The 25,177-nt window shown below is 42.7% G+C and overlaps 1 protein-coding gene across 1 annotated transcript in view; it reads left to right on the top strand.

Moving 5' to 3' along the window:
• Positions 1-25,177, top strand: part of LOC126992331 (G-protein coupled receptor GRL101-like) — a 170,712-nt gene that overhangs the window by 55,826 nt on the left and 89,709 nt on the right. The window contains exons 3-4 of the mRNA XM_050851016.1: positions 12,395-12,499; positions 13,371-13,487. Coding sequence (XP_050706973.1) covers positions 12,395-12,499; positions 13,371-13,487 — 222 coding nt within the window. The remainder of the gene's footprint in view (positions 1-12,394; positions 12,500-13,370; positions 13,488-25,177) is intronic.

Here is a 25,177-nt window from a genome sequence, read left to right on the forward strand (position 1 = left end):
TGTTGTTCTTGTTGTTTTTGTTCTTCTTGTACGTGTTCTCGTTCTTGTTCGTTTTCTTCTCTTTTTCTTTTCCATTTTTTTGTTCTTGCTCGTTTTCTTTTTTTTTTTTTTTACTTCTTCTTCTTCTTGTTTTTCTCTTGTTTTTCTCTTTTGTTCATGTACTTCTTGTTTTTTATTCTCCTTTTTCTTGATCCTTTTCTTGTTCTTGTTATTGTTCTCCTTGTTCTTCTTTTCTTCCATTGTTCTTCTCCTCCTCTTCCTCCTCCTCCTCCTCCTCCTCCTCCATCTCCATCTCCACCTCCTTCTTCTTCATCTTTTTATAGTTGTGGTGGTTTCAGTTGTCTCGTTACCCTTGCTATTGTTTATTATACTGTCCCCTGAAGTGCATGGTGACGTTGTGTGTTGAGAGAAGCGAAACGTATAGGAAAGGATTGGAACGTATAAGAGATTGGAACATATAAGGAGAGGGATTGGAACGTTTAAGGGAAATAATTGGAACGTATAGGGGAAAGGATTGGAAAGTATAAGGTAAAGCATTCGAACTTATAAAGGAAAGGATTGGAACGTTTAAGGGAAAGGATTGGAACGTATAAGGGAAAGGATTTGAACGTATAAGGGAAAGGATTGGAACGTATAAGGGAAAGGATTGGAACGCTTAAAGGAAAGGATTGGAATGTGTATGGAGAGATTTTGGAATGTATAAGGGAACGGATTGGAACGTTTAAGGGAAAGGATTGGAACGCTTAAAGGAAGGGATTGGAACGTATATGGGGAGGGATTGGAACGTATAAGAGAAATGATTGGAACGTATAAGGGAAAGGATTGGAACGTTTAAAGGAAGGGATTGGAACGTATAAGGGGAAGGATCGGAACGTATAAGGGAAAGGATTGGAACGTATAAGGGAAAGGATCGGAACGTATAAGGGAAAGGATTGGAACGTATAAGGGAAAGGATTGGAACGTATAAGGGAAAGGATCGGAACGTATAAGGGAAAGGATTGGAACGTATAAGGGAAAGGATCGGAACGTATAAGGGAAAGGATCGGAACGTATAACGGAAAGGAGTGGAACGTATAAGGGAAAGGATCGGAACGTATAAGGGAAAGGATTGGAACGTATAAGGGAAAGGATTGGAACGTATAAGGGAAAGGATCGGAACGTATAAGGGAAAGGATTGGAACGTATAAGGGAAAGGATCGGAACGTATAACGGAAAGGAGTGGAACGTATAAGGGAAAGGATCGGAACGTATAAGGGAAAGGATTGGAACGTATAAGGGAAAGGATTGGAACGTTTAAAGGAAGGGATTGGAACGTATAAGGGAAAGGATTTGGAACGTATAAGGGAAAGGATTGGAACGTATAAGGGAAAGGATTGGAACGTTTAAAGGAAGGGACTGGAACGTATAAGGGAAAGGATTGGAACGTATAAGGGAAAGGATTGGAACGTTTAAAGGAAGGGACTGGAACGTATAAGGGAAAGGAGTGGAACGTATAAGGGAAAGGATTGGAACGTATAAGGGAAAGGATTGGAACGTATAAGGGAAAGGATTGGAACGTTTAAAGGAAGGGACTGGAACGTATAAGGGAAAGGATTGGAACGTATAAGGGAAAGGATTGGAACGTTTAAAGGAAGGGATTGGAACGTATAAGGGAAAGGATTGGAACGTTTAAAGGAAGGGATTGGAACGTATAAGGGAAAGGATTGGAACGTTTAAAGGAAGGGATTGGAACGTATAAGGGAAAGGATCGGAACGTATAAGGGAAAGGATTGGGACGTATAAAGGAAGGGATTGGAACGTATAAGGGAAAGGATTGGAATGTATAAAGGAAGGGATTGGAACGTATAAGGGAAAGGATTGGAACGTTTAAAGGAAGGGATTGGAACGTATAAGGGAAAGGATCGGAACGGAAAGGAAAGATTGGAAAGAAGGAAGGGATTGGAACGTATAAGGGAAAGGATTGGAACGTTTAAAGGAAGGGATTGGAACGTATAAGGAAAAGAATCGGAACGTATAGTGAAATAGATATGAAAGGAAAAGAATGAGAAAGTGGAAAGGAATAAAAGAGAAGAAAAAAGAAGGAAAGAATGAGAAAGTATGCAAAGGAATAAATGAGAAAGGAAAAAAACAAAAAAATCAAATAATGGAAGAGAACATATGGAAAGGAATAAAATGAGAGAAGGAGAGCAGAAGGAAAGGATAAAAAGTATGGAAAGGAATGAAATGAGAAAAGAAAACAGAAGGAAAGGAAGAGAAAGCATGGAGGAATATGGAGGAATAAAATGAGAGAAGGAAAAGAGAAGGAAAAGAATGAGAAAATGTGGAAAGGAATAAAATGAGGGAGAAAGAAGGAGAAGGAAAGAAAAGAAAGTATGCAAAAAGAATATAATGAAAGAAGAAAAAAAAGTATAAAGGAAGATAACATATGGAAAGGAATAAAAAGAAGGAAAGGATAGCAGAAAGTATGGAAAGGAATAAATGCGAAAAGATAAACAGAATGAAGGAATTAAATGAGAGAGGGAAAACAGAGAGAGAGAGAGAGAGAGAGAGAGAGAGAGAGAGAGAGAGAGAGAGAGAGAGAGAGAGAGAGAGAGAGAGAGAGAGAGAGAGAGAGAGAGAGAGAGAGAGAGAGAGAGAGAGAGAAGGAATATGGTGAGAGGAGAAAACAGAAGGAAAGAAGAGAAAATGTGGAGAGAAATAAAAAGAGAAGGAAAAGAGAAGAAAATTAGAAAATATGCAAAGGAATAAAATGAGAGAAGGAAAATAGAAGAAAGAATAAGAAAGTGTGAAAAATGTGAGAAGATAAAGAAAGAAGGAATAAGACAGAAGATAACAAGAGAAGAAACAGAAAGAAAGAGAGAGAGGTAAAATGGAGAAAGATAGACGGAGTGAATATAGGAGAGGAGACAGGAAGGAAGTGAAGAAAGAGGAGAAAGTAGATAAGGAAGCGTCTTAAGGAAGGACAGAAGAGGAAAAGGAGAATATATATATATATATATATATATATATATATATATATATATATATATATATATATATATATATATATATATATATATATATATATATATATATATATATATATATATATATATATATATATATATATAGCGTGATTAGTAAATGTTGCTGGTGACCACTGAGGAAGTCAAGAAAACACGAGAATCCCGAGCGCGTTCGTGTATTACATCTTCAGGGAGAAAGATACAGGAGAGAAGAGAGAGGGCTTATATACAGAGAAAGAACAACGTTGGTCTGATTCCTAAATGGCAACTCCGCCTAATCCTTTAGTTTCCTATTTTATTTAATGATAAAACTCTACTGGTATATTTTATGGTTTTAGTACATTGTATTTCACAGGAAACTATACAATAGTAGAATAATAATAATACTTATATAATATATATATCATAAGAATATCAGAACTTATATATATTAAATTGTTAATATATATAGGCAGGACAAACAGTTCGTCGTCTGACAACCCAGAAATATGGGCGTAGAAACTTTTAGGGACAAGTGAGGTCAGATGGTGATCCAAGGTGTGTCATACATACATACGAACATACATATATACATACGTACGAACAAAAAGACACACCTTGGATTACCATCTGACCTCACTTGTCCCTAAAAGTCTTCTACGCCCATATTTCTGGGTTGTCAGACGACGAACTGTTTGTCCTGCCTATATACTTTAACAATTTAATATTTTAAGTACTGATATTCTTATGATTATTATTATATAAGTATTATTATTATTCTACTATTGTCTAGTTTCCTGTGAAATACAATGTACTAAAACCATAAAAAATATACCAGTAGTTTTTTTATCATTAAATAAAAATAGGAAACTAAAGGATTTGGCGGAGTTGCCATTTAGGAACCAGACCAACGTTGTTCTTTCTTTATATAAGCCCTTGTACTCTTCACTCCTGTATCTTTGCCCTGAAGATGTAATACACGAACGCGCTTGGGATCCTCGTGTTTCCTTGACTTCCTCAGTGGTCATCATATATATATATATATATATATATATATATATATATATATATATATATATATATATATATATAGATAGATAAATATAGATAGATAAATATAGATAGATAGATAGAGTCCTACCGCCCACTCTCTCTCTCTCTCTCTCTCTCTCTCTCTCTCTCTCTCTCTCATAGCTGGGCGTTATCGCGATAAGTTATCGCGATACTTTATCGCTGATAACAAAATCAGGTTATCGGCCATCCGCTACTTATTTAAATATATATCGGTATCTTCGTTACTTTTGTAACCAAACTAGCGACAATCGCTACTTTTTTCCGCCTCTCAGAAAAAAACGTTGTCTCCTCCCTACTGCGCATGCGTGGGAAATATCTTCGGTGGAGATATTTCAGACTTTGATCATCAACATCAAAACACTAGGTTATGTTTTTATGTTAGACTCAAAAATCAATATATCAGAGAAAAAAAAATCATTTAATTTTGCCCCCAAAATGATTATTCACTGCCTCAAATTTTATATTCCATATTCGTCTGTGAGCATGCCATGGTATTGAAGGCACCCGGTGTTGTGTTATTTGGTGTCCATCGTCATCGAAATGCTGGCGCTTTGTTTACAAACACTGGTCTCTCGTGAACTACGCATGTTCATAGCCCTGTTCACAAAGCTTTTTTAACACATAGAGTTGCTGGAAGGCTGAATCAGACAGTACCATCCTCCTTTTTAGAACGACACTCTGTACATATAAATACAACTCGTACAGAGTGTCGTTCTAGAAACAGCGGGGATGGTGGTTGTGGTACTGTTTGTCTGATTCAGCCTTCCAGCAACTCTTAATTACGGTTAAAAAGCTTTGTGAGACTATACAGGTCTACGCTTGCTGGTCTGAGCATGCGCAGCTCACGAGAGACCAGTGTTTGTAAACAAAAGCGCCAGCTTTTGACGGTGGGGACGCCAAATAACACAACACCGGTTCAGGCGTGTCTAGTATTACCGTCCATAGGTACGTGTCAACGTGTGGTTCTCAGGTTTTGTAAGTTTTCTAAAATACAGATAATGAAAATGTGAATTCATCTATGTTTTTCATTTGAAATATCAATATAGTATCGTTTTCGCCTATCGGACTTATCGCTAGCTAGTATCGGAATTGTGGATTAATATCGGGTATTGGTTATCGCCTATATTTGTGTTTCCAGTTAACGAATATCGGTTATCACCGATAAGGTTTTCCATTATCAGTTATCGGTTATCGGGAATAAGGTTTTCTGTTATCGTGCCCACCTATGCTCTCTCTCTCTCTCTCTCTCTCTCTCTCTCTCTCTCTCTCTCTCTCTCTCTCTCTCTCTCTCTCTCTCTCTCTCTCTCTCTCTCTCTCTCTCTCTCTCTCTCTCTCTCTCTCTCTCTCTCTTTTTATTTTTTTTTTATTTTTATTTAAACATAGGCACATGTATAATATTTACATTCCCAAAGGTGCACTGTCGTGTGCTGCCTATTCGAAGGGCAGAATAAAAACTATATAAAAATAACTACATAAACTATAAAAAATATATATATATATACTATAAAAAAATAAAAAATAAAACATACAATACAGAATATATGTGAGCGCACTGCACACTACACTCGTGTCACTGCTCCACCACGAGTGTCAGTGGGTGGGGAGTGAGCCCTCCAGTGGTGGGCCGACAGTTTTATTTTTGGGTGTTCATCTCCGGATGTTTGGTATACAGGCTGTGAACATGTTCCACATCCGGCAGACTCTTCCCGAAAAGGTGCGTTGGTGCTGGCTGGTACGGGAACACGGCACCTCCACTGCGTCACCACGGGATAGCACCGTTCTCGTGTCCCGCGTGGTGACTCTCGGAGGTTGGCGTAAGCCCACCAGATGTGGCACTCCCTGCACTTGTGCCTTATGTAACACCACAAGAGCAGCTACGTCCCTGCGGTGTTCCAAGGAGTCGACGGAGCTGAGAGTTTCTGCCCGGTTGGGGGTCTGCTGCATCCACCAGTCGCAGTGCCTGTCTCTGGATGGCGTCGAGTCTCCTGCTGTGCGAGGCAGCACACGACATCCAAGAGAGGGCAGCGTACTCCAGGTAAGGCCGTATCTGGGCCTTGTAGAGCAACAGCCTCCCTTTTTTGTCGAGGAAGCTGGCCACCCTTCGCAGGCAGGAGACTCTGTGGGAGGCCTTGGGCAATGTGTTTGATGTGGCTGTCAAACCGTAGCCCTCGATCCACTTCCACTCCCAGAATCTTGACGGATTCCTGGAGTGGAGGGGACGCCACCAAAGCTTAGCTTCCCCTCCACTGCTGGCCTGGCAGTGGGGATCGAGAGACCACCATGGCCTGGTCTTCTGGAGCAAGGTCACCTGCCAGCGGGCACCCCACTCCTGTAGCACCTTCAGCTGCTCTCTCTCTCTCTCTCTCTCTCTCTCTCTCTCTCTCTCTCTCTTAGCAAGATAACAACCTTACCCCTATCCACCCGTCCCTTCACTCTCCCTTCCACTATCCATCTATGTATATCTATCTCTCTGTGCGTCTATCTAACCAAAGCATCATCAACTCAACCTTCATAGAGTTTACCCGAAGCCGAATACGCATTGATGGCAGAGTTTAGTTGAGGCACGCGCCTCGAGGGGCATACAGAAGGGTCAGATGATGTGTGTTCTGTCAAGAGCTTTTAGAGGCGAGGCGAAGGGTTAGATTATGTTTTCCGTTCAGCCAAGATCTTATTGAGGCAGGAAAAAGAGTTAGATAATGTCCCAATCAACCAAGTGCTTTTTGTGGAAAGCAAAGGGTTGGAATATGTGTTCCGTTCAGTAAAGGGGAGAGTCCTCCGTGAAAATATGAAAATAATTTTCAAAAAATACGAAATTGAGTTATATGGCCTATGGCAACAACCTATCCTTTGGCTTTCGAATGGTAGATCTTTTTTCAGTCAGACATAAATTTAAATGCCAATAGCGAGGAGATTTAAATAGCTACTGCGTTGGCGTGGCACGCCGAATGCGGCGCCTTGGCTGGCATGCCAAAGTATGGAATAAATGTTGAAAAATCAAACATGCAGCAATCTTCAGGGTGAAGTTTGTTACCCATGTAACAGTTATGGAACACAATTTGGGTCTGGCGGTGGCTGAGTGGTTAGCGTGCGGGCCCCGCATTCATTGCATGATGGACGACGCGGGTTCGAATCCACCGCTACCGCCTGGAATTTTTCAATCGCCGCCGAGTGGCTTGAAACTACCCACATGCTGTCCTGAAGACCACCCATCAACCCGGACTCTAGAGGAAACCGTCCAAGTGAATCAAGAACGAGCTCCAGGGGAGCATGAACCAAGAAAAGATGGCGCCACTATAAAACACTTGCCTGCGCCATGACGGGCTGGGGCCGAATACCATATAGGCCCCTCAAGAAAGCCTACCGGCGCTACAGGCTGGCACATAAAATAAAAAAATATGGATATGAACAAAAATGTTTGGAACAAATGAATACATAGAAAAAAGATTAGATATGAAAGAAAAGAGAAGAATTTCACCGAAGAAGACAATAGAGAAAAGAGGAAGACAGACAAAGAAATTCCAACCGATAGTTATGCATCTGGAGAGAACTGATCGAACCTTGCAACAATGAGGGGCGTGGCGCGCCCTGACACCCTCAACTTTGAGTGATTAATACCTTTATAAAGGGGGACAAGGTGCCTGATCCTTATATGCACTCGCTGATATGTGATTACTGATCTCATAAAACTCATATCAAGTAGCATTGACAGTATAGTACCTACACTGAGCCAAGGAACTTTAGCAAAATTTTAATCGCGTTTTTCTCAAAACTAGTACAAAATGAACAAAAATATTTTTTGCTTTTATTGTCTGCACGACTTTCATGAAACTTCAGGACACACAAGATCACATATCGTACTAATATTCTACAAGATGTTTTTTTGAAAATCGGTATAGTTTCGAAATATGGGAAAATTATCCAAAAACAATTTAAAAAGACATTTTTTTACAGATTAACAGAAATGGTTTTCAGAAAAACATCTTGACAAATTGTTAGAACAACAATGAGTTATCGGATGTTCGTGTCACAAGAAAATCAGTAAAAGAATGGCTGAGAAAAATGAATACAAAGTGTTCATAAAAATAAAGAAAAATAATTTTCTTAGTTTTTCATTTCATCTGATTAGCTTGAACTTTTCATATGATAACAAAGGTACTAATATATACAATTAAATTATTCATGAAAATAGATGTAATTTTAATCCACGGCGGACTTTCCCCTTAAGTGCTTTTAGAGGCAAGAAGAAGGACTGGATCATGTGATCCGTTCAGTTAAGTGCTTTTAGAGGCAAGAAGAAGGACTGGATCATGTGTTCCGTTCAGTTAAGTGCTTTTAGAGGCAAGAACAAGGACTGGATCATTTGTTCCGTTCAGTTATGCTTTTAGAGGCAGAACAAGGACCGGATCATGTGTTCCGTTCAGTTAAGAGCTTTTAGAGGCAAGAACAAGGACCGGATCATGTGTTCCGTTCAGATAAGAGCTTTTAGAGGCAAGAACAAGGACCGGATCATGTGTTCCGTTCAGTTAAGAGCTTTTAGAGACAAGAACAAGGACCGGATCATGTGTTCCGTTCAGTTGAGAGCTTTTAGAGGCAAGAACAAGGACCGGATCATGTGTTCCGTTCAGTTAAGTGCTTTTAAAGGCAAGAACAAGGACTGGATCATGTGTTCCGTTCAGTTAAGTGCTTTTAGAGGCAAGAACAAGGACTGGATCATTTGTTCCGTTCAGTTAAGTGCTTTTAGAGACAAGAAGAAGGACTGGATCATGTGTTCCGTTCAGTTAAGTGCTTTTAGAGACAAGAAGAAGGACTGGATCATGTGTTTTGTTGTCAAGAGGTTCTAGAGACAAATAAAATGATTAGATTATGTTTTTAGTTTACGTAAGTGCTTTTAGAGGCAAGGAAAACGGTACTTACGTTCATTCAACCCAGAGCTTATAGAGACTTGAAAAAGGGTTAGATAATGTATTCCGATCAGCCAAGTGCTTCTACAGTGGCAAAAGAGAAGAGTTAGATTATATTTTGTTCACTTAAGTTATTTTAGAGGTAAGACAAAGGGTTAGATTATGTGTTTCGTTCAGCCAAGTTCTTATAGAGGCAAGAAGAACGACTGGATCATGTGTTTTGTTAAGAGGTTCTAGAGAGGTAAAGAGAAGAGTTAGATTTTGTTTCGTTCTTGTTAGTGTTTCCAGAGACAAGACAAAGGATTAGATCATGTGTTTTGTTTAATCAAGTGTTTTTAGAGGCAACAAGAAGGGTTAGATCATGTGTTGTGTTCAGCCCAGAGTTTATAGGGACAAGAAGAAGGGTCATAATATGTGTTTTGTTTATATAAGAGCTTGCAGAGCCATGATAAAGTGTTCAATAGTGTGTTTCGTTTTGTCCAGAACTTTTAGAGTTAAAATGAAGGACTGGATCATGTGTTTCGTTCAGCCCAGATTTTATAGAGACATGAAGAAGGGTCAGAATATGTGTTTTGTTTATATGAAAGCTTGCAGAGGCATGAGAAAGGGTTCAATGGTGTATTTCGTTCCGTGGAGTGCTTTCAGAGGCGAGGTGAAGCCGGGTCTGCATGGGCATTCGCAAAGGATTGGTTGTCGTAAATAAGGTTATATGTCAGGTGCTGTCCCGTGAAATGTAAAATGTTTGGTTGTCCAGCAAGGATATGAATTTTCTTTGAAGGAGGAGAAGGACGAAGAATAGGGGAAGAAGAGAAAAGAGAAAGGAAGAGAAAAGAAGAAAAGAAAAGATGAAGAAGACGAAGAGGAAGAAGAAGAAAAGAGAGGATATGAAAAATAAAAGGTGTATAAAAAAATGAAAAAGGAGAAGAAAAGGAGAAGAAGTAAAAGAAGAACAAGAACATGAACAATAACCACAACAACAACAAAAACAACAAGAGAACAGAAGAAAGGATGTGAAAAGAGAAGAGATGAAAAGTGTAGATGTTAAAGGAGAAGAATAGGAGATGGAGAAGAAGAAGAATTGGAGTTGGACGACGAGGACAACGGGAGGAAGAAGAAGAAAAAAAAGAAGAAAATAATGTCAAGTCGGCGAAAAAAAATGTCAAGTCGGCGAAAAAAAATGTCAAGTCGGCGAAAAAAAATGTCAAGTCGGCGAAAAAAAATGTCAAGTCGGCGAAAAAAAATGTCAAGTCGGCGAAAAAAAATGTCAAGTCGGCGAAAAAAAAAGTCAACTCGGCGAAAAACTAGGTGCTTGCGATCATCACCTAATTCGCCTTAAGATCGGAACAATTACACCTCAATACAATAAGTGATACCATTGTTATTAAAAATATAGTTGATCATTCTCGTTGTTTTGCTTATTGGTAAACGAGAGAAAACAAGAGAAACACAGGTACGATAAATGAAAGAATAGTTCAAGCTTCTTGGGCACAAAGACGTGAAGGAAAGGAGGGTTTGAAGGAGAAAACTAAAATATAAGAACGTATGAGAAGAGAAAAAAATATGAAGGTAAGGAACGTAAAAAGGAAGGAATGGAAAGAGAAGAGACTAAGGGATAAGAACGTATGAGAAGAGAGAAAAAAGATGTGAAAGAAAGGAAGGAAGAAAGGAAGGAAGGAAGAGAAAGGAGAAACGGAGGAAGAGGAACGTATAAGATTAGAGGAAAAAGATGTGTAGGAAGGGAAGGAAGGAAGGGAAATTACTGGAAATGGATTGGAATTGGAACGTATGAGCCTGGGGATAAGGGAAGGTGGAAAGGCTGGCCACTCTGAATATACCCATGCAGTGTTTTCTTGAAGCCACTCCTCGGTTGTCTTTTCTCTTCCTCTCTTCATCCATCGTTCTGTACATCCCTTCCTTTATCACCGTTCTCTCTCTCTCTCTCTCTCTCTCTCTCTCTTCCCTTCATTTTTTTTTCTCACTTTTTTAATTCACTTCCATGGTTGTCTTTTCCTCTCTTCTTTCTTTTTTCACTCACCTTTCTTTTCATCCCATTCTCTTATCACCCTCTTTCTTCCTTTCCCATGCATCTTTCTCCTCTCTTCATCTTTCTCCTCTCTCTTACCTTTCATTCCCTTTCTTTTTTTTCTTTTTCACTCCCTGGTTCGCCTTTTCTCTTCCTCTCTTTCATAATCCATTTTTCTTTTCACCTCATTCTTTATTTACCTTCTTTCTCCCTCTCCCATCCCTCCTCTTTTCTTCTTTCTCTTCTCCTTCATTCCCTTTCGTTATTTTTTCCATATCCTTCTCTCTTCCTCTCTCTTCGCTCTCTCTCCCCACTTCCTTGCTCTCCTTTCTCCCTTTCCCTTCACTTCCTCCTCCTGTTTCCTCTCTCTTGCTTCATAATCTCGCACTGTTCCTTCCTTCCTTCCGTCTCATCATCTTCCTCTCCCTCCTTGACGCTTCCTTTCCTTCCAACCTTCCCCTCTCCCCAGGGTCATACGTTCCAGTTCCTTCGTTTCAATAATTTCCCTTCCTTCCTTCCTTTCCTTCACATCTTTTTCTTATATGCTCTTCTTCCCCCGTTTCTCCTTTCTCTTCCTTCCTTCCTTTCTTCCTTCCTTTCTTTCACATCTTATTCTCTTTTCTTATATGTTTTTAATCCTCCGTTTCTCCTTTCCCTTCCTTCTTTCATATCTTCATTTCTTTCGCGTCTTTTTCCTCTTTCTTATACGTTCTTATGCCTTAGTTTCACTCCTTCCTTCCATCCTTCCTTTTTTCCTTCCTTCCTTCCTTCCTTTCTTTCTTTCTTTCTTTTTCTCTTTCTTTCTTTCTTTCTTTCTTCCTTTCGTTCACATCTTTTTCTCTCTCCTCTCGTACGTTCTCATGCCTTCGTTTCTTCTCTTTCCCTTCCCTTCTTCATATCTTCCATTCTTCCATCTTTTTCTCTTTCTCCAACGTTCTTATTCCTCCGTTTCTTCTTTCTCTTTTTTCCTTCACACCCTCCTTTCCTTCACTTCCTTTTCCTCTCTTCTCATACGTTCTTATCCCTCCGTCTCTTCTTTTTCCATTCCTTCCTTTTTCGTTCCCTACCTTCATATTTTTTTTCTCTTCTCGTACGTTCTTATTCCTCCGTTCCATTTCCTTCCCTTCCTTCCTTCACTTCTTCGTTTCCTTTACTCTTATTCCTCTGTCCATGGTTCTCTGTAATACGTTCTAATTCCCCTGTCTCACTTTTTTTTCCCTTTCTTTCTTTATACTTTCCTTCCCTTCGCACCTTTCTTCCTCTCTCTCATGGTTCCTTTTCATATGTTTCCCAGTTTCACGCCCATCTCTTTTTAGTTTTAGTTCTTAACACCTCTCTTTCCCCTTTCCCTCCATTCCTTCCTTCCATTCCATCCTACCTCGTTCACACCTGCTTCCTCTTCTCTCCACCAGGTTGTCTGCCGAACGAGTACCAATGTGGCGTGACCTGCATTGACCTCGGCCGCCGCTGTGACACCAGACCTGACTGCCCCGGCGGTGAGGACGAGCAGGACTGTGGTGAGTGGCTGTGTTAATCTCTCGTAACCTTGTCTGACCTCTGATACCGTAGCTGTTAAGGGCCCCCCCCACGGATTTGACGGAAAAATCGAAAAATATGGCCTTATTAGGTTTTTGTCTCTAAAATTAGTAGCGTCATGTGGCAACATTTTGGTGAAGTATGAACCCATTATGAGCACTAGAAGTGATTTAAACGTGGGTTTAAATGCTTGTTAAAGGTCCGGGCGCAACACGCGGGTTTGTTTATATCCTAGTAAAGTCCTATAAACTCTCACGTGACTCTCACGTGACTCTCACGTTCCATCAGATCAAAACATAGTATTAGGCCAATTTGCAATGTAAAAAATAAGGTAGTTAACTAGATATAAGAGTTTTCCCAAACCGTGTCAAATCCGTTGCGGGGGCCCTTAAAAAAAGACATTTATATTTACTGTGTTACTAATCTTCTTCTTCCTCTTCCTCCTACTCCTCCTCCTCCTTCTTCTTCTCTTCCTCTTCCTCCTCCTCCTCCTCCTCCTCTTCCTCCTCCTCCTCGTTCTCTTCTTGTTCTTGTTCTTCTTGTTCGTCTTCTTGTTCTTGTTCTTGTTCTTGTTCTTCTTGTTCTTGTTCTTGTTCTTGTTCTTCTTCTTTTTCTTCTTCTTCTTCTCTTCCTCCTCCTCCTCCTCCTCCTCCTATTTTCATTTTTTTGTTATTCCACTCCGACCACTAATTCTAATTCTTTTTTCTGCTTTTTACTCTTTTCTTCTTCGTCTTTTCTTCTTTTTTCATTTCCTCCTCCTCCTCCTCCTCCTCCTTTTTTCTTCTTTTCCCTTTCGTCTGTTCTTTTTTCTTCCTCCTCTCTTCTATCTCCTCCTCCCCCTCCTCCTCACAGAGACGCACGAGTGCCCGGTGACGCATTTCAAGTGTGAGAACCACCTCTGCGTCCCCAGCGAGTTGGTCTGCGACTTCGACGACCACTGCGGCGACGGGTCCGACGAGCACCAGTGTCGTGAGTGTTGGCCTGATGGTGTTTTTTTATGTTCCTTTTTTTTTGTTTTTTTATTATTTATTTTGTTGTTTTCTGTATTTTCTGTCTTTTTAATGTTTTTACAGTAAAGGAAGAAAGGAAGTCAATGGCGTGTGCATGTGCGGGTAAGGAGGAGGTGGAGGAGGAGGAAACATGGAAACATGGACTAGCAGGCAGCAGAATGCCTGTTGGCTCTTTACTAGGCTGTCTGCTTTCAGTGATTTAATCAATCCGTTTGCTATAGGAGTGGCTTGCAGGGAAGGATTAAAGCACTTGTGCACCTACTCTTGGATACGTTCAGCTCACTCCCGATGCAGCAAAGTGGCGATCAATGCGTTTCTTGAATGAGTTGATGCTCTCTGCGCTAACCACTTCTGCAGGGAGGCTGTTCCAGTGGCGAACCACTCTACTCGAGAAATAACTCCTGCCGATGTCGGTATTGCATCGCTTTACTTGAATAGTTTTTCCATTTTTTCTTGTTCTCAGGTTAGTTTGCAGCGTGGAGAGCTTGGGGTGATCAACGTTGCAGAGCCTGTTCAGGTACTTAAAGACTTGTATCATGTCTCCCCGCAGTCGTCTCTTTTCCAACGTGAAGAGGTTGAGTCGCTCGAGTCGCTCTTCATAGGGCTTCGTCCTCAGTGATGGTATCATCTTCGTGGCGCGGCGCTGTACTCTCTCAAGTAATTCGATGTCTTTCCTGTAATTTGGAGACCAGAATTGCACGGCGTATTCCAGGTGGGGCCTTACCAGCGAATTATACAAGGATAACATAACTCCCGGCGTCTTGTATTCGAAGTTCCTCGATATGAATCCAAGCATTGTATTGGCTTTCTTACAGGCGGACTTGCAGTGTTTTGTTTGTTTCAAGTCACTGCTGATGGTGACCCCGAGGTCTCTTTCCTCTTGCACAACATGTAGTGGATCGCCACCTATGTGGTATGTGTGATTGCTGTTTCTGGATCCGATATGCATTACTTTACATTTGGCAGTGTTGAAGGACATCTGCCATTTTTCCGACCACCGAGTTATCAGGTCCAGGTCTCTCTGGATAATTTCGCAGTCTGTCGTCTTGAGGGCCTTCCCACCCACCTTTGTGTCGTCGGCAAATTTTGAAAGATTGGATTTTAATCCTAGTTCTAGGTCGTTGATATATATGATGAAGAGTACGGGTCCCAGCACTTACCCCTGTGGGAAGAGAGAAAGGAAGGTGAGGGAGGGAGGAAAACAGAGGAAAAAATAACTTGTAACCGGGTGCCACTCGGAGGCCTGTCCGTTGAGTACAACCCGTTGTTTTCTTCCAGTGAGCCAGTCTTTGATCCACGCTGTCAGATTGTCGCCTAACCCCGCCGACTTGAGTTTCTTGAGGAATCTTTCGTGTGGCACTTTGTCAAAGGCTTTTTGAAAGTCTAGATACATAACATCACTGGGGATATGATTATCCCAGTTTTCATAGATACCTTGGAAGAAGTCCAGTAAGCTGGTTAAGCATGAGCACTTATTCCTGAAACCGTGCTGAGCATCGGAAATGATGTTGTTGTCTTCAAGGAACCAAACGAGTTTGTCTCTGATGATCTTCTCGAAGATTCTTCCCGCCACTGAGGTCAAGCTGATTGGTCTGTAGTTTAGGGCCACGCTTTTGTCTCCCTTTTTGTAGATCGGTGTTACTTTCGCTTGTTTCCAGTCTTTCGGGACTTTGTTTTGTTGTAGGGACAGATTGTAGATGGCGATGAGTGGCTTGAGGATTTGCTGCTTGAGTTCCTTGAGCAGCCTGGGTGACAAGTCGTCGGGTCCGGTGGACTTGTTTGTCTCGAGTTTGTTTAGGTACTTTTTCACATCCTGTTCGTCGATTGTGCCAAGTTCTAGGGGAGTGATTCCCATCGGTGGGGAAGGGCTCTCGGGTACGGACTGGGTGTTCTCGACCGTGAACACAGACGCGAAGTTTCTGTTTAGGATTTCGACCATTTGTCTACTGTCCTGTGTTAGTACGTCACTTTCATCTTTTAAGGGACCGATATTGCTTTTTGTCTTCTTTTTGGTTCTTATATACGTGAAGAACTTTTTCGGGTTGGACTTGGCTTCGCGCGCAATCTGCTTTTCATAGTCGCGTTTACGCTGGCGAATGAGAGTTCTGCAAACTCTGAGGCTCTGATGTGCTGTTCGCGTGCCTCGTCAGTGCTGTTTTCCTTTAGCAAGTTGTATTTTCTCTTCTTTAAATTAATCGCCTGTCGAACTTGGGTAGTCATCCATGGTGGGCTTGTGGCATTATTTGTTCTCCTAGTCTTCATGGGAACAGTTGTTCTCTCTAACTCTAGGAGTTTGTTCTTGAAACCGTTCCACGCGCCGTCCACAGGAGTGAGGTTCATGGGTTCCCAAGTTGTCTGGGTTAGCAGCTCACGAGCGAGATTAAAATTGGCTCTTTTGTAGTCTGGAATCCTGGACGTGTTTTCGGTGAGTTCATGGTCTGTTCTGATCTTTAGGCGAATTAGGTGATGGTCGCAACCACTTAGTTTTTCGCCGACTTGACATTCACGTGTGAGATCTGAATCACTCACGAGTACTAGGCCTAGTACGTTATTTTCCCTTGTCGGTTAGGTAACAATTTGAGTTAGAAAAGTGTCCTCTAACATTTCGAGCAATCTGTTACCTCCCGATCATAATCATCGTGGTCCAGTCAGTGTTGGAACAGTTAAAGTCCCCGATAATGACTGACTGTTTTGTGTTATGGTGTGAATTTCCTCGTATAGCGCTTCGTCGTCCGCTGCTTGTTGCTTTGAAGGTCTGTAAACGGTTCCAATCGTTATTTTGTTGTGCTTGCTAGTCTCCAGTTCAACATATACAGTGTCATATTTCTCTGAGTCCTCTTTGGATAGTTTCACGGCCGGATATTTGTTCTTGACGTAACATATAACACATCCTCCTTTCTTGTGGAGTCTGTTTTTGTAGAAGCTCTTGTATCCCGGAATTGAGAACTCGGTCATTAGGTGGTCAGAGGTGGCCCACGTTTCGGTGATGGCAATCACGTCCGGTCTTTCGACGTCAACGTAGGCAAGTAACTCATCCCGTTTGGGTATTAAGCTCCGCGCGTTGGTGTATATGGCAGAAATGTCCTTCTTGCCTTCAACGCTTCGAGGCACAGTAGTCCGGTGTCTGCGTGTGTTTTCTGTTGGGGGCGTTGGTGTATGATGGGCGGTCTCTACTGGTTGGTTGTTTACGATACTTTGGTGCCCCTCCCGTGCTCGGAGTTTTTTGAGTACAAAAGTACCTCCTCGTTCAGCAACCTACCAAGCCGTGCTGAGCCAACGCATTGACGTGAAGACCGTCAGGACGGAAAAGGTCGGGGATAGCATAGAAATGATCCCACTGACTTGCGAACGAAACTTCCTCGTCCTGACAGAGATGCTTCAATCTGCTGTTGATGTTTGACGCCTTTCTGTGGAAGCCTGTGAAGGCGTTGATTCTCGGAAGAATCCCGGAGACAATGATGTGGCGTGACTTTTCTTTGTAGCGGCGGATTACTCGTCGGTATTCAGCTAAAATTTCCTCCGTGCGCATTGTTTGAACGTTTTTCGTGCCAGCGTGCAAAACAAAGAGTGTGTCCTGTTCCGTGCGGTCTGAGACGAAGTCTGCCGCTTCTTCTATATCATGTAGTTTTGCACCAGGAATACAGTAGCGTCTCCTGTTCTTGATACTCCGTCCACAGAACTCAGTCAATTGTTCTCTAACAATGCTGTCACCCACCAGTTATATGTTAACCTTGGTGTTGGCCCTTAATCCAGGGAAGTGTGATCCGTCTTCACAGGAGATGGCTGGGAGTATGGTCTTGCGTCTTCGTCTGCAAACTACGAGGAGGAGGAGGAGGAGGAGGAGGAGGAGGAGGAGGTGGAGGAAGAGGTGGAGGTGGAGGAGGAGGAGGAGGAGGCGGAGGAGGAGGCGGAGGTGGAGGAGGAGGTGGAGGAGGAGGAGGAGGAGGGTGAAAAAGAATACCGGGAGGATGAAGGGGAGGAGGAGGAGGAGGAGGAGGAGGAAGAAGGAGGTGAAGAGGAAGTAAAAGAAGAAGAAGAAGAAGTAGAAGAAGAAGAAGATGAAGATGAAGAAGAAGAAGAAGAAGAAGAAGAAGAAGAAGAAGACGAAGAAGGAGAAGAAGAAGCAGAGGAGGAGGAGGAGGAGGAGGAGGGGAGGGGGACGACGAGGAGGGGGGGGAGAAGGAAGAGAAGGAGGACGGGGGGGACGAGGAGATGGATGGGCGGGCAGTGGAGGCGGTAGCACAAGAAGAAGAAGAAGAAGAAGAAGAAGAAGAAGAAGAAGAAGAAGAAGAGGAGGAGGAAGGGGTCGACCTAATCTTGCGGGCCATGGCTCTCGTCCGGACCCTTGGGAGGGTGGAGGAGAGGGAGGAGGGAGATGAAGAGGGGGTGGAGACAGTCGGAGTAAGAGAAGAAGAAGAGGAAGGCAAAGAAGAAGAAGAAGAAGAAGAGAAAGAGGAAGAAGAAGAAGAAGATGAAGAAGAGGAAGAAGCAGCGGTGGCGGGAGCAGGTAGAGGCGGACGTTGGTTCAAGGCTGTAAGGCACTCAGATAAACCTCTCTCTAAACCTGAGATCCTCTTCTCCATGTGACAGTGTCTACATTACTCCGCCCCCTTATCAAAATATTGTGGGGCGAAACGACCCTTGCACCCGGGGCATTTGCGTAGTGATGAAGCCATACCGTTATCTTTTGTTATGTTTTGTTACCTTTTAACTTCAGAGAGAATGAGTGGCAGTAGGTCAGGTGGGAACGATTAACTCCCTCTCGTCTGGCTCGGGCAGGTGTTCTCGTTAGACTACCCTCTAGGCCTAGGGAACACACGCGGCCGGGTAGGGGAAGGAAAACAAGGGGTCTCCAGGGAATTTCGCCCTCCGCGCGGCTGGGTAGACGCCGCGTCGGAAATTTCCGGACCGAAACAATGAAAGAAAATCAGCCTGAAAACAAGGACCTCCTAGTACACTTCCTGGAAAATAATATGTAAATTATGTGTGGTAAAGTTAAGAAAGAGCTTAGTACAGATAGGAAGGAGTTGTATGTACACCACAGTGTTGTGAGGAGGTGTAGGGGAAGTGTAGGGTGTGGGCAGAGGGGATGAGCAGGCGTGCAAGGGAGAATGTGTTTAAGTAGAGTGAATATAACACTTAGCAGGTCAGCGAAGCAGCAAAGCAGCAGCAGCAATAGGAGAGCCTCAGGATATGCTGGAGAGCACAAAAGGAAAGCACAACTGCCGAGACAGCGAGCGTAGTTGACACGTGTGACCCCGAGGCCAGGTCGCGGACAACTGAGGAGGAGGAGGAGGAGGAGATAGGAAAGAAGAGATAGAAATATAAATAGAAAAGGGGAGGAGTGTCGACGGAGGAGGAGGAGGAGGAGGAGGAGGAGAAATAAAAGGAAACATGAAACATGAAACACGAAAGTGCAGGCAACAGAAGCCTATTGGCTCATTACGAGGTTGGTGATTTAATCTGCTCGATAGCCACTTCGGGCCTGGGGAGCAGATGAAAGCACCTCGACATTAAGGAGCAGATGAAAAACACCTCGATATTGAGGAGCAGATGAAAGCACCTCAATATTCAGTTCACTCCTGACGCAGCGAAGTGACGGTCGATTCTATATTTGAAGGAGTTGATGGTATTCGCATTTACTACTTCTGAAGGAAGATTGTTCCAGTTACGGATGACTCGGTTTGAAAAGAAACTCCTTCCGATGTCTGTGTTACATCGACTCGACTGAATGTGCAAACCGTTATTTCTAGTTCTTAGGTTGGTTTGCAGTTCAAAGAATTTGGAGTAATCGACGTTATTGAATTTTTTCATATACTTGAAGACTTGAATCATATCCCCTTGCAGGCGTCTTTTCTCCAATGTAAAGAGATTGAGTCGCTTGAGTCGTTCTTCGTACGGTTGAGCCCTTGAGATTGGTATCATCTTCGTGGCGCGTCGTTGAATCCTTTCCAGTAAATCAATGTCCTTTCTGTAATTAGGAGACCAGAACTGTACTGCATACTCGAGGTGCTGTCTTACCATGGAATTATACAGGGCTAGCATCACGTCTGGCGTTTTACACTCTAAGTTCCTCGATATGAACCCGACCATAGTGTTGGCTTTGTTATAGGCTTTTTTTACAGTGATTCGCGTGTTTCAGGTCACTGCTGATAGTGACTCCAAGATCCTTTTCCTCCTGCATCGCTTGCAGAGGTTTCCCATTCATGATGCATGTGTGGTTACTATTTCTGGACCCAATGTGCATGACTTAGCATTTGTCAACATTAAAGGACATTTGCCATTTTTCCGACCATTCGATAATGTGATTGAGGTTTTTCTGAATGATTTCGCAGTCGGTCTTTGTGAGGGCCTTTCCACCCACCTTGATGTTATCAGCAAATTTCGATATTGTTGATTTCAGTCCTGATTCGAGGTCGTTGATATATATGATAAAGAGGATGGGTCCCAGCACTGACCCTTGAGGCACTCCACTAGTGAGTGGAAGCCAATCGGAAGGCTGTCCGTTTAGTAGTACTCGTTGTTTTTTGCCGGTAAGCCAATCTCTGATCCACGCGATCAGATTGGCTCCAATGCCCGCCGAGTGCAGTTTCTTAACCCTATACGTTCCGACCCCTTGAGATTTTTCGCCCTCGTATAGCCAGCATCGTATTGATTTTTCTGAACAACAATAACGCTCGTGAACACTAAGTACTGCAACCTAATCAATGGTGTAAAGCAATAGTGAATAATGAGTGAAAAGAAACTCTCAAGAAATAAAATCCTTTTCTCCCTCTTCCTCCTATTCTTCCTTCTTTTCTTCTTCTTCCTCCTCTTCCTATTCTTCCTTCTTTTCTTCTTCTTCTTCCTCTTCTTCCTTCTTTTCTTCCTCCTCTTCTTTCTCCTTTTCTTCTTCCTCCTCTTCCTCTTTCTCCTTTTATTCTTCCTCTTCCTCTTCTTCCTCCTTTTCCTCCTTTTCCTTTTCTCGCTAGCTTCTCGCCTCTTTTTCTTCCTCTTCCTTTTCTTCTGCCTCTTCCTCTTCTTCCTCTTCCCTTCCTTCTTCCTCTTCTTCTTCATCTTCCTCCTCTTCCTGTTCTTCCTCCTCCTCCTCTTCTTCCTCTATTTCCTCCTCTTCTTCCTCTTACTCTTCTTCCTGCTCTTCCTCCTTTCCTTCCTCCTCTTCTTCCTCCTTTTCCTCTTCTTCCTCCTCTTCCTCTTCTTTCTCCTCTTCCTCTTCCCTCTTTTCCCTCCTCTTCCTCTTCTTCTTTCCTTTTCCTCTTCCTCTGCTTCCTACTTTTCCTCCTCTTCCTAGCTTCTCGTCCTACTCTTCTTCCTCATTCTTCCTCTCCTCTTCCTTTTCTTCTTCCTTCTCATCTTCTTCTTCCTTCTTCTTGTTTTTGCTCTTCTTCTTCCTCCTCTTCCTCTTTCTCTTCTTCCTCCTCTCCCACCTCTTCCTCTATTTCCTCCTCTTCTTCCTCTTCCTCTTCTTCATCCTCTTCCTCCTTTTCTTCCTCTTCTTCCTACTCTTCCTAGTCTTCCTCTTCTTCCTGCTGCCTCTTCTTGCTCCTTATTGTCCCCTTCCTCTTTTCCTCCTCTTCTTCCTTTCCTCCTCTTCTTCTATACTTTTCCACCTCTTCCTAGCTTCTCGTCCTCTTCTTCTTCCTCTTCTAGCTTCTTCCTTTTCCTCCCTACCTCTTCTTCTTCCTCTTCCTTTTCTTCTTCCTCTTTCTCCTCTTCTTCATCTTCCTCTCCTTCCTCTTCTTCCTCCTCCTCCTCCTCTATTTCCTCCTCTTCTTCCTCTTCCTCTTCTTCATATTCCTCTTCTTCTTCCTTTTGGTGATGATGGTGATGGTGGTGATGATGATGGTGGTGATGATGGTGATGATGGTGATGATGGTGGTGATGATGATGGTGGTGATGATGATGGTGATGATGGTGGTGATGATGATGGTGGTGATGATGATGGTGGTGATGATGATGGTGGTGATGATGGTGGTGATGATGATGATGGTGGTGATGATGATGGTGATGATGATGTTGATGGTGATGGTGGTGATGATGATGGTGGTGATGATGGTGATGATGGTGATGATGATGGTGGTGATGATGATGATGATGGTGGTGATGATGATGGTGATGATGATGATGATGGTGGTGATGATGATGGTGGTGATGGTGATGGTGGTGATGATGATGTTGTTGATGGTGATGATGGTGATGGTGGTGATGATGATGGTGATGATTATGGTGGTGATGGTGATGGTGGTGATGATGATGGTGGTGATGATGGTGATGATGGTGATGATGGTGGTGATGATGATGGTGGTGATGATGGTGATGATGATGATGGTGGTGATGATGATGGTGGTGATGATGATGGTGATGATGGTGGTGATGATGATGGTGATGATGATGGTGGTGATGATTATGGTGGTGATGCTGGTGGTGATGATGATGGTGGTGATGATGGTGATGATGGTAATGATGATGATGGTAATGATGATGATGGTGGTGATGATGATGATGATGGTGATGATGGTAATGATGATGATGGTGGTGATGATGATGGTGATGATGATGGTGATGATGGTGATGATGGTGATGATGATGGTGGTGATGATGGTGGTGATGATGATGGTGGTGATGATGATGGTGATGATGATGGTGATGATGGTGATGATGGTGATGATTATGGTGGTGATGATGGTGGTGGTGATGATGATGGTGGTGATGATGATGGTGGTGATGATGATGGTGATGACGTGGTGGTGGATGATGATGGTGGTGATGATGATGGTGACGATGATGTTGTTGATGATGATGGTGGTGATGATGATGGTGGTGATGATGATGGTGGTGATGATGATGGTGGTGATGATGATGGTGGTGATGATGATGGTGGTGATGATGGTGGTGATGATGATGGTGGTGATGATGATGGTGGTGATGATGGTGGTGATGATGGTGGTGATGATGATGGTGGTGATGATGATGGTGATGATGATGGTGATGATGGTGATGGTGGTGATGATGATGGTGGTGATGATGGTGGTGATGATGATGGTGGTGATGATGATGGTGGTGATGATGATGGTGGTGATGATGGTGATGATGGTGATGATGGTGGTGATGATGGTGGTGGTGATGATGATGGTGGTGATGATGGTGGTGATGATGATGGTGGTGATGATGATGGTGGTGATGATGATGGTGGTGGTGATGATGGTGGTGATGATGATGGTGGTGATGATGGTGGTGATGATGATGATGGTGGTGATGATGATGGTGGTGATGTTTATGGTGGTGATGATGTTGGTGTTGATGGTGGTGGTGATGATGATGGTGGTGATGATGATGGTGGTGATGATGTTGGTGATGATGATGGTGGTGATGATGGTGGTGATGATTACGGTGATGATGGTGATGATGGTGATGATGATGGTGGTGATGATGATGTTGGTGATGATGATGGTGGTGATGATGATGGTGATGATGTTGGTGGTGATGATGATGGTGGTGATGATGATGATGGTGGTGATGATGGTGAGAGAGATGGAGAGAGAGAGAGAGAGAGAGAGGCCAATGATAGACTACTTGACCGTTTGAACCTAGCTCCCCTCTCTTCCATCTTTCATAGTATTTTTTTTATTACGCTAAATTTTGCTTTCCTATTCGTCTTGATATCCCAAAATAATCTCTCTCTCTCTCTCTCTCTCTCTCTCTCTCTCTCTCTCTCTCTCTCTCTCTCTCTCTCTCTCTCTCTCTCTCTCTCTCTCTCTCTCTCTCTCTCTCTCTCTCTCTCTCTCTCTCTCTCTCTCTCTCTCTCTCTCTCTCTCTCTCTCTCTCTCTCTCTCTCTCTCTCTCTCTCTCTCAATGCATCCAGGTCCCCCCCAAAATAAACCATACGAGGCCAGTGATTTATAGAAAGTAATTTTTTTTTGCCGATAAGAGTATATTTGCTTATATTGAAAGGAACTGAATATGAATGACATGAATATTTCGCAGCAAGTGACACTGGCACTGATATTATTTTGGTATTATCCGTTCACAGACGGGGTATCATGGTTTGCTAACCACTCATATATATATATATATATATATATATATATATATATATATATATATATATATATATATATATATATATATATATATATATATATATATATATATATATATATATATATATATATATATATATATATATATATATATATATATATATATATATATATCTATATATATATATAGATATATAGATAGATATATATATAGAGATATAGAGAGATATATAGAGATATATAGAGATATATAGAGATATATAGATAGAGAGAGAGAGAGAGAGAGATTATTTTAGGAAATCAAGACGAATAGGAACGCGAAATTTAGCGAAATGAGAAAAATACTATGAAAGATGGAAGAGAGGGAGCTAGGCTCAAACGGTCAAATAGCCTATGACTCGCTCTCTCTCTCTCTCTCTCTCTCTCTCTCTCTCTCTGTCTGACACACTTATCTTCAACGCAGAAGTCTATTTTGTGCTGATTTTTCCTGCCTCCATCACCACAACCATCATCACTACCATCAGGGGTTGGATCACTTTTGCGTTGCGGGACTAGTATCTTTGTTTGTTTTTTTCAAGCCTCCATCCGTAAGGGAGTTGCAAGGTTAGCGCAGGCTCGCTAAGATTGCAATTCATTGGCCCCGACCGGGTCGCCAATGACTGTGGCTTACATCCATACCTCTATAGAGAGAAAGAAGATGGTGTGTGTGTGTGTGTGTGTGTGTGTGTGTGTGTGTGTGTGTGTGTGTGTGTGTTAGTCAGGGGTGGATCACTTTTACGTCGCGAGACGTGTTTCTTGTGTGTGTGTGTGTGTGTGTGTGTGTGTGTGTGTGTGTGTGTGTGTTAGTCAGGGGTGGATCACTTTTACGTCGCGAGACGAGTATCTTGTGTGTGTGTGTGTGTGTGTGTGTGTGTGTGTGTGTGTGTGTGTGTGTGTGTGTGTTAGTGTGTTGGTCAGGGGTTGGACTTTTACGTCGCGAGACGAGTGTGTGTGTGTGTGTGTGTGTGTGTGTGTGTGTGTTAGTCAGGGGTGGATCTCTTTTTCGTCGCGAGACGAGTATCTTGTGTGTGTGTGTGTGTGTGTGTGTGTGTGTGTGTGTGTGTGTGTGTGTGTGTTAGTCAGGGGTTGGATCACTTTTACGTCGCGAGACGAGTATCTTGTGTGTGTGTGTGTGTTAGTCAGGGTTGTATCACTTTTAAGTCGCGAGACGAGTATCTTGTGTGTGTGTGTGTGTGTGTGTGTGTGTGTGTGTGTGTGTGTTAGTCAGGGGTTGGATCACTTTTACGTCGCGAGACGAGTATCTTGTGTGTGTGTGTGTGTTAGTCAGGGGTGGATCACTTTTACGTCGCGAGACGAGTATCTTAAGTGTGTGTGTGTGTGTGTGTTAGGGGTGGATCACTTTTACGTCGCGAGACGAGTATCTTTAGTGTGTGTGTGTGTGTGTTAGGGGTGGATCACTTTTACGTCGCGAGACGAGTATCTTGGGCTCGGCCACTAAGAAATGCATAACTGGTAACTTTGTCGGCAAGGCAGGCGGGAGAGAGGGAGAGAGAGAGAGATTCATGAAAACGGCAGAAAACATTAGTTGCCTAAGCTCCCAAACATTCCT

Source organism: Eriocheir sinensis, unplaced genomic scaffold (genome assembly GCF_024679095.1).
Source record: "Eriocheir sinensis breed Jianghai 21 unplaced genomic scaffold, ASM2467909v1 Scaffold446, whole genome shotgun sequence".
Lineage (NCBI taxonomy): Eukaryota > Metazoa > Arthropoda > Malacostraca > Decapoda > Varunidae > Eriocheir > Eriocheir sinensis.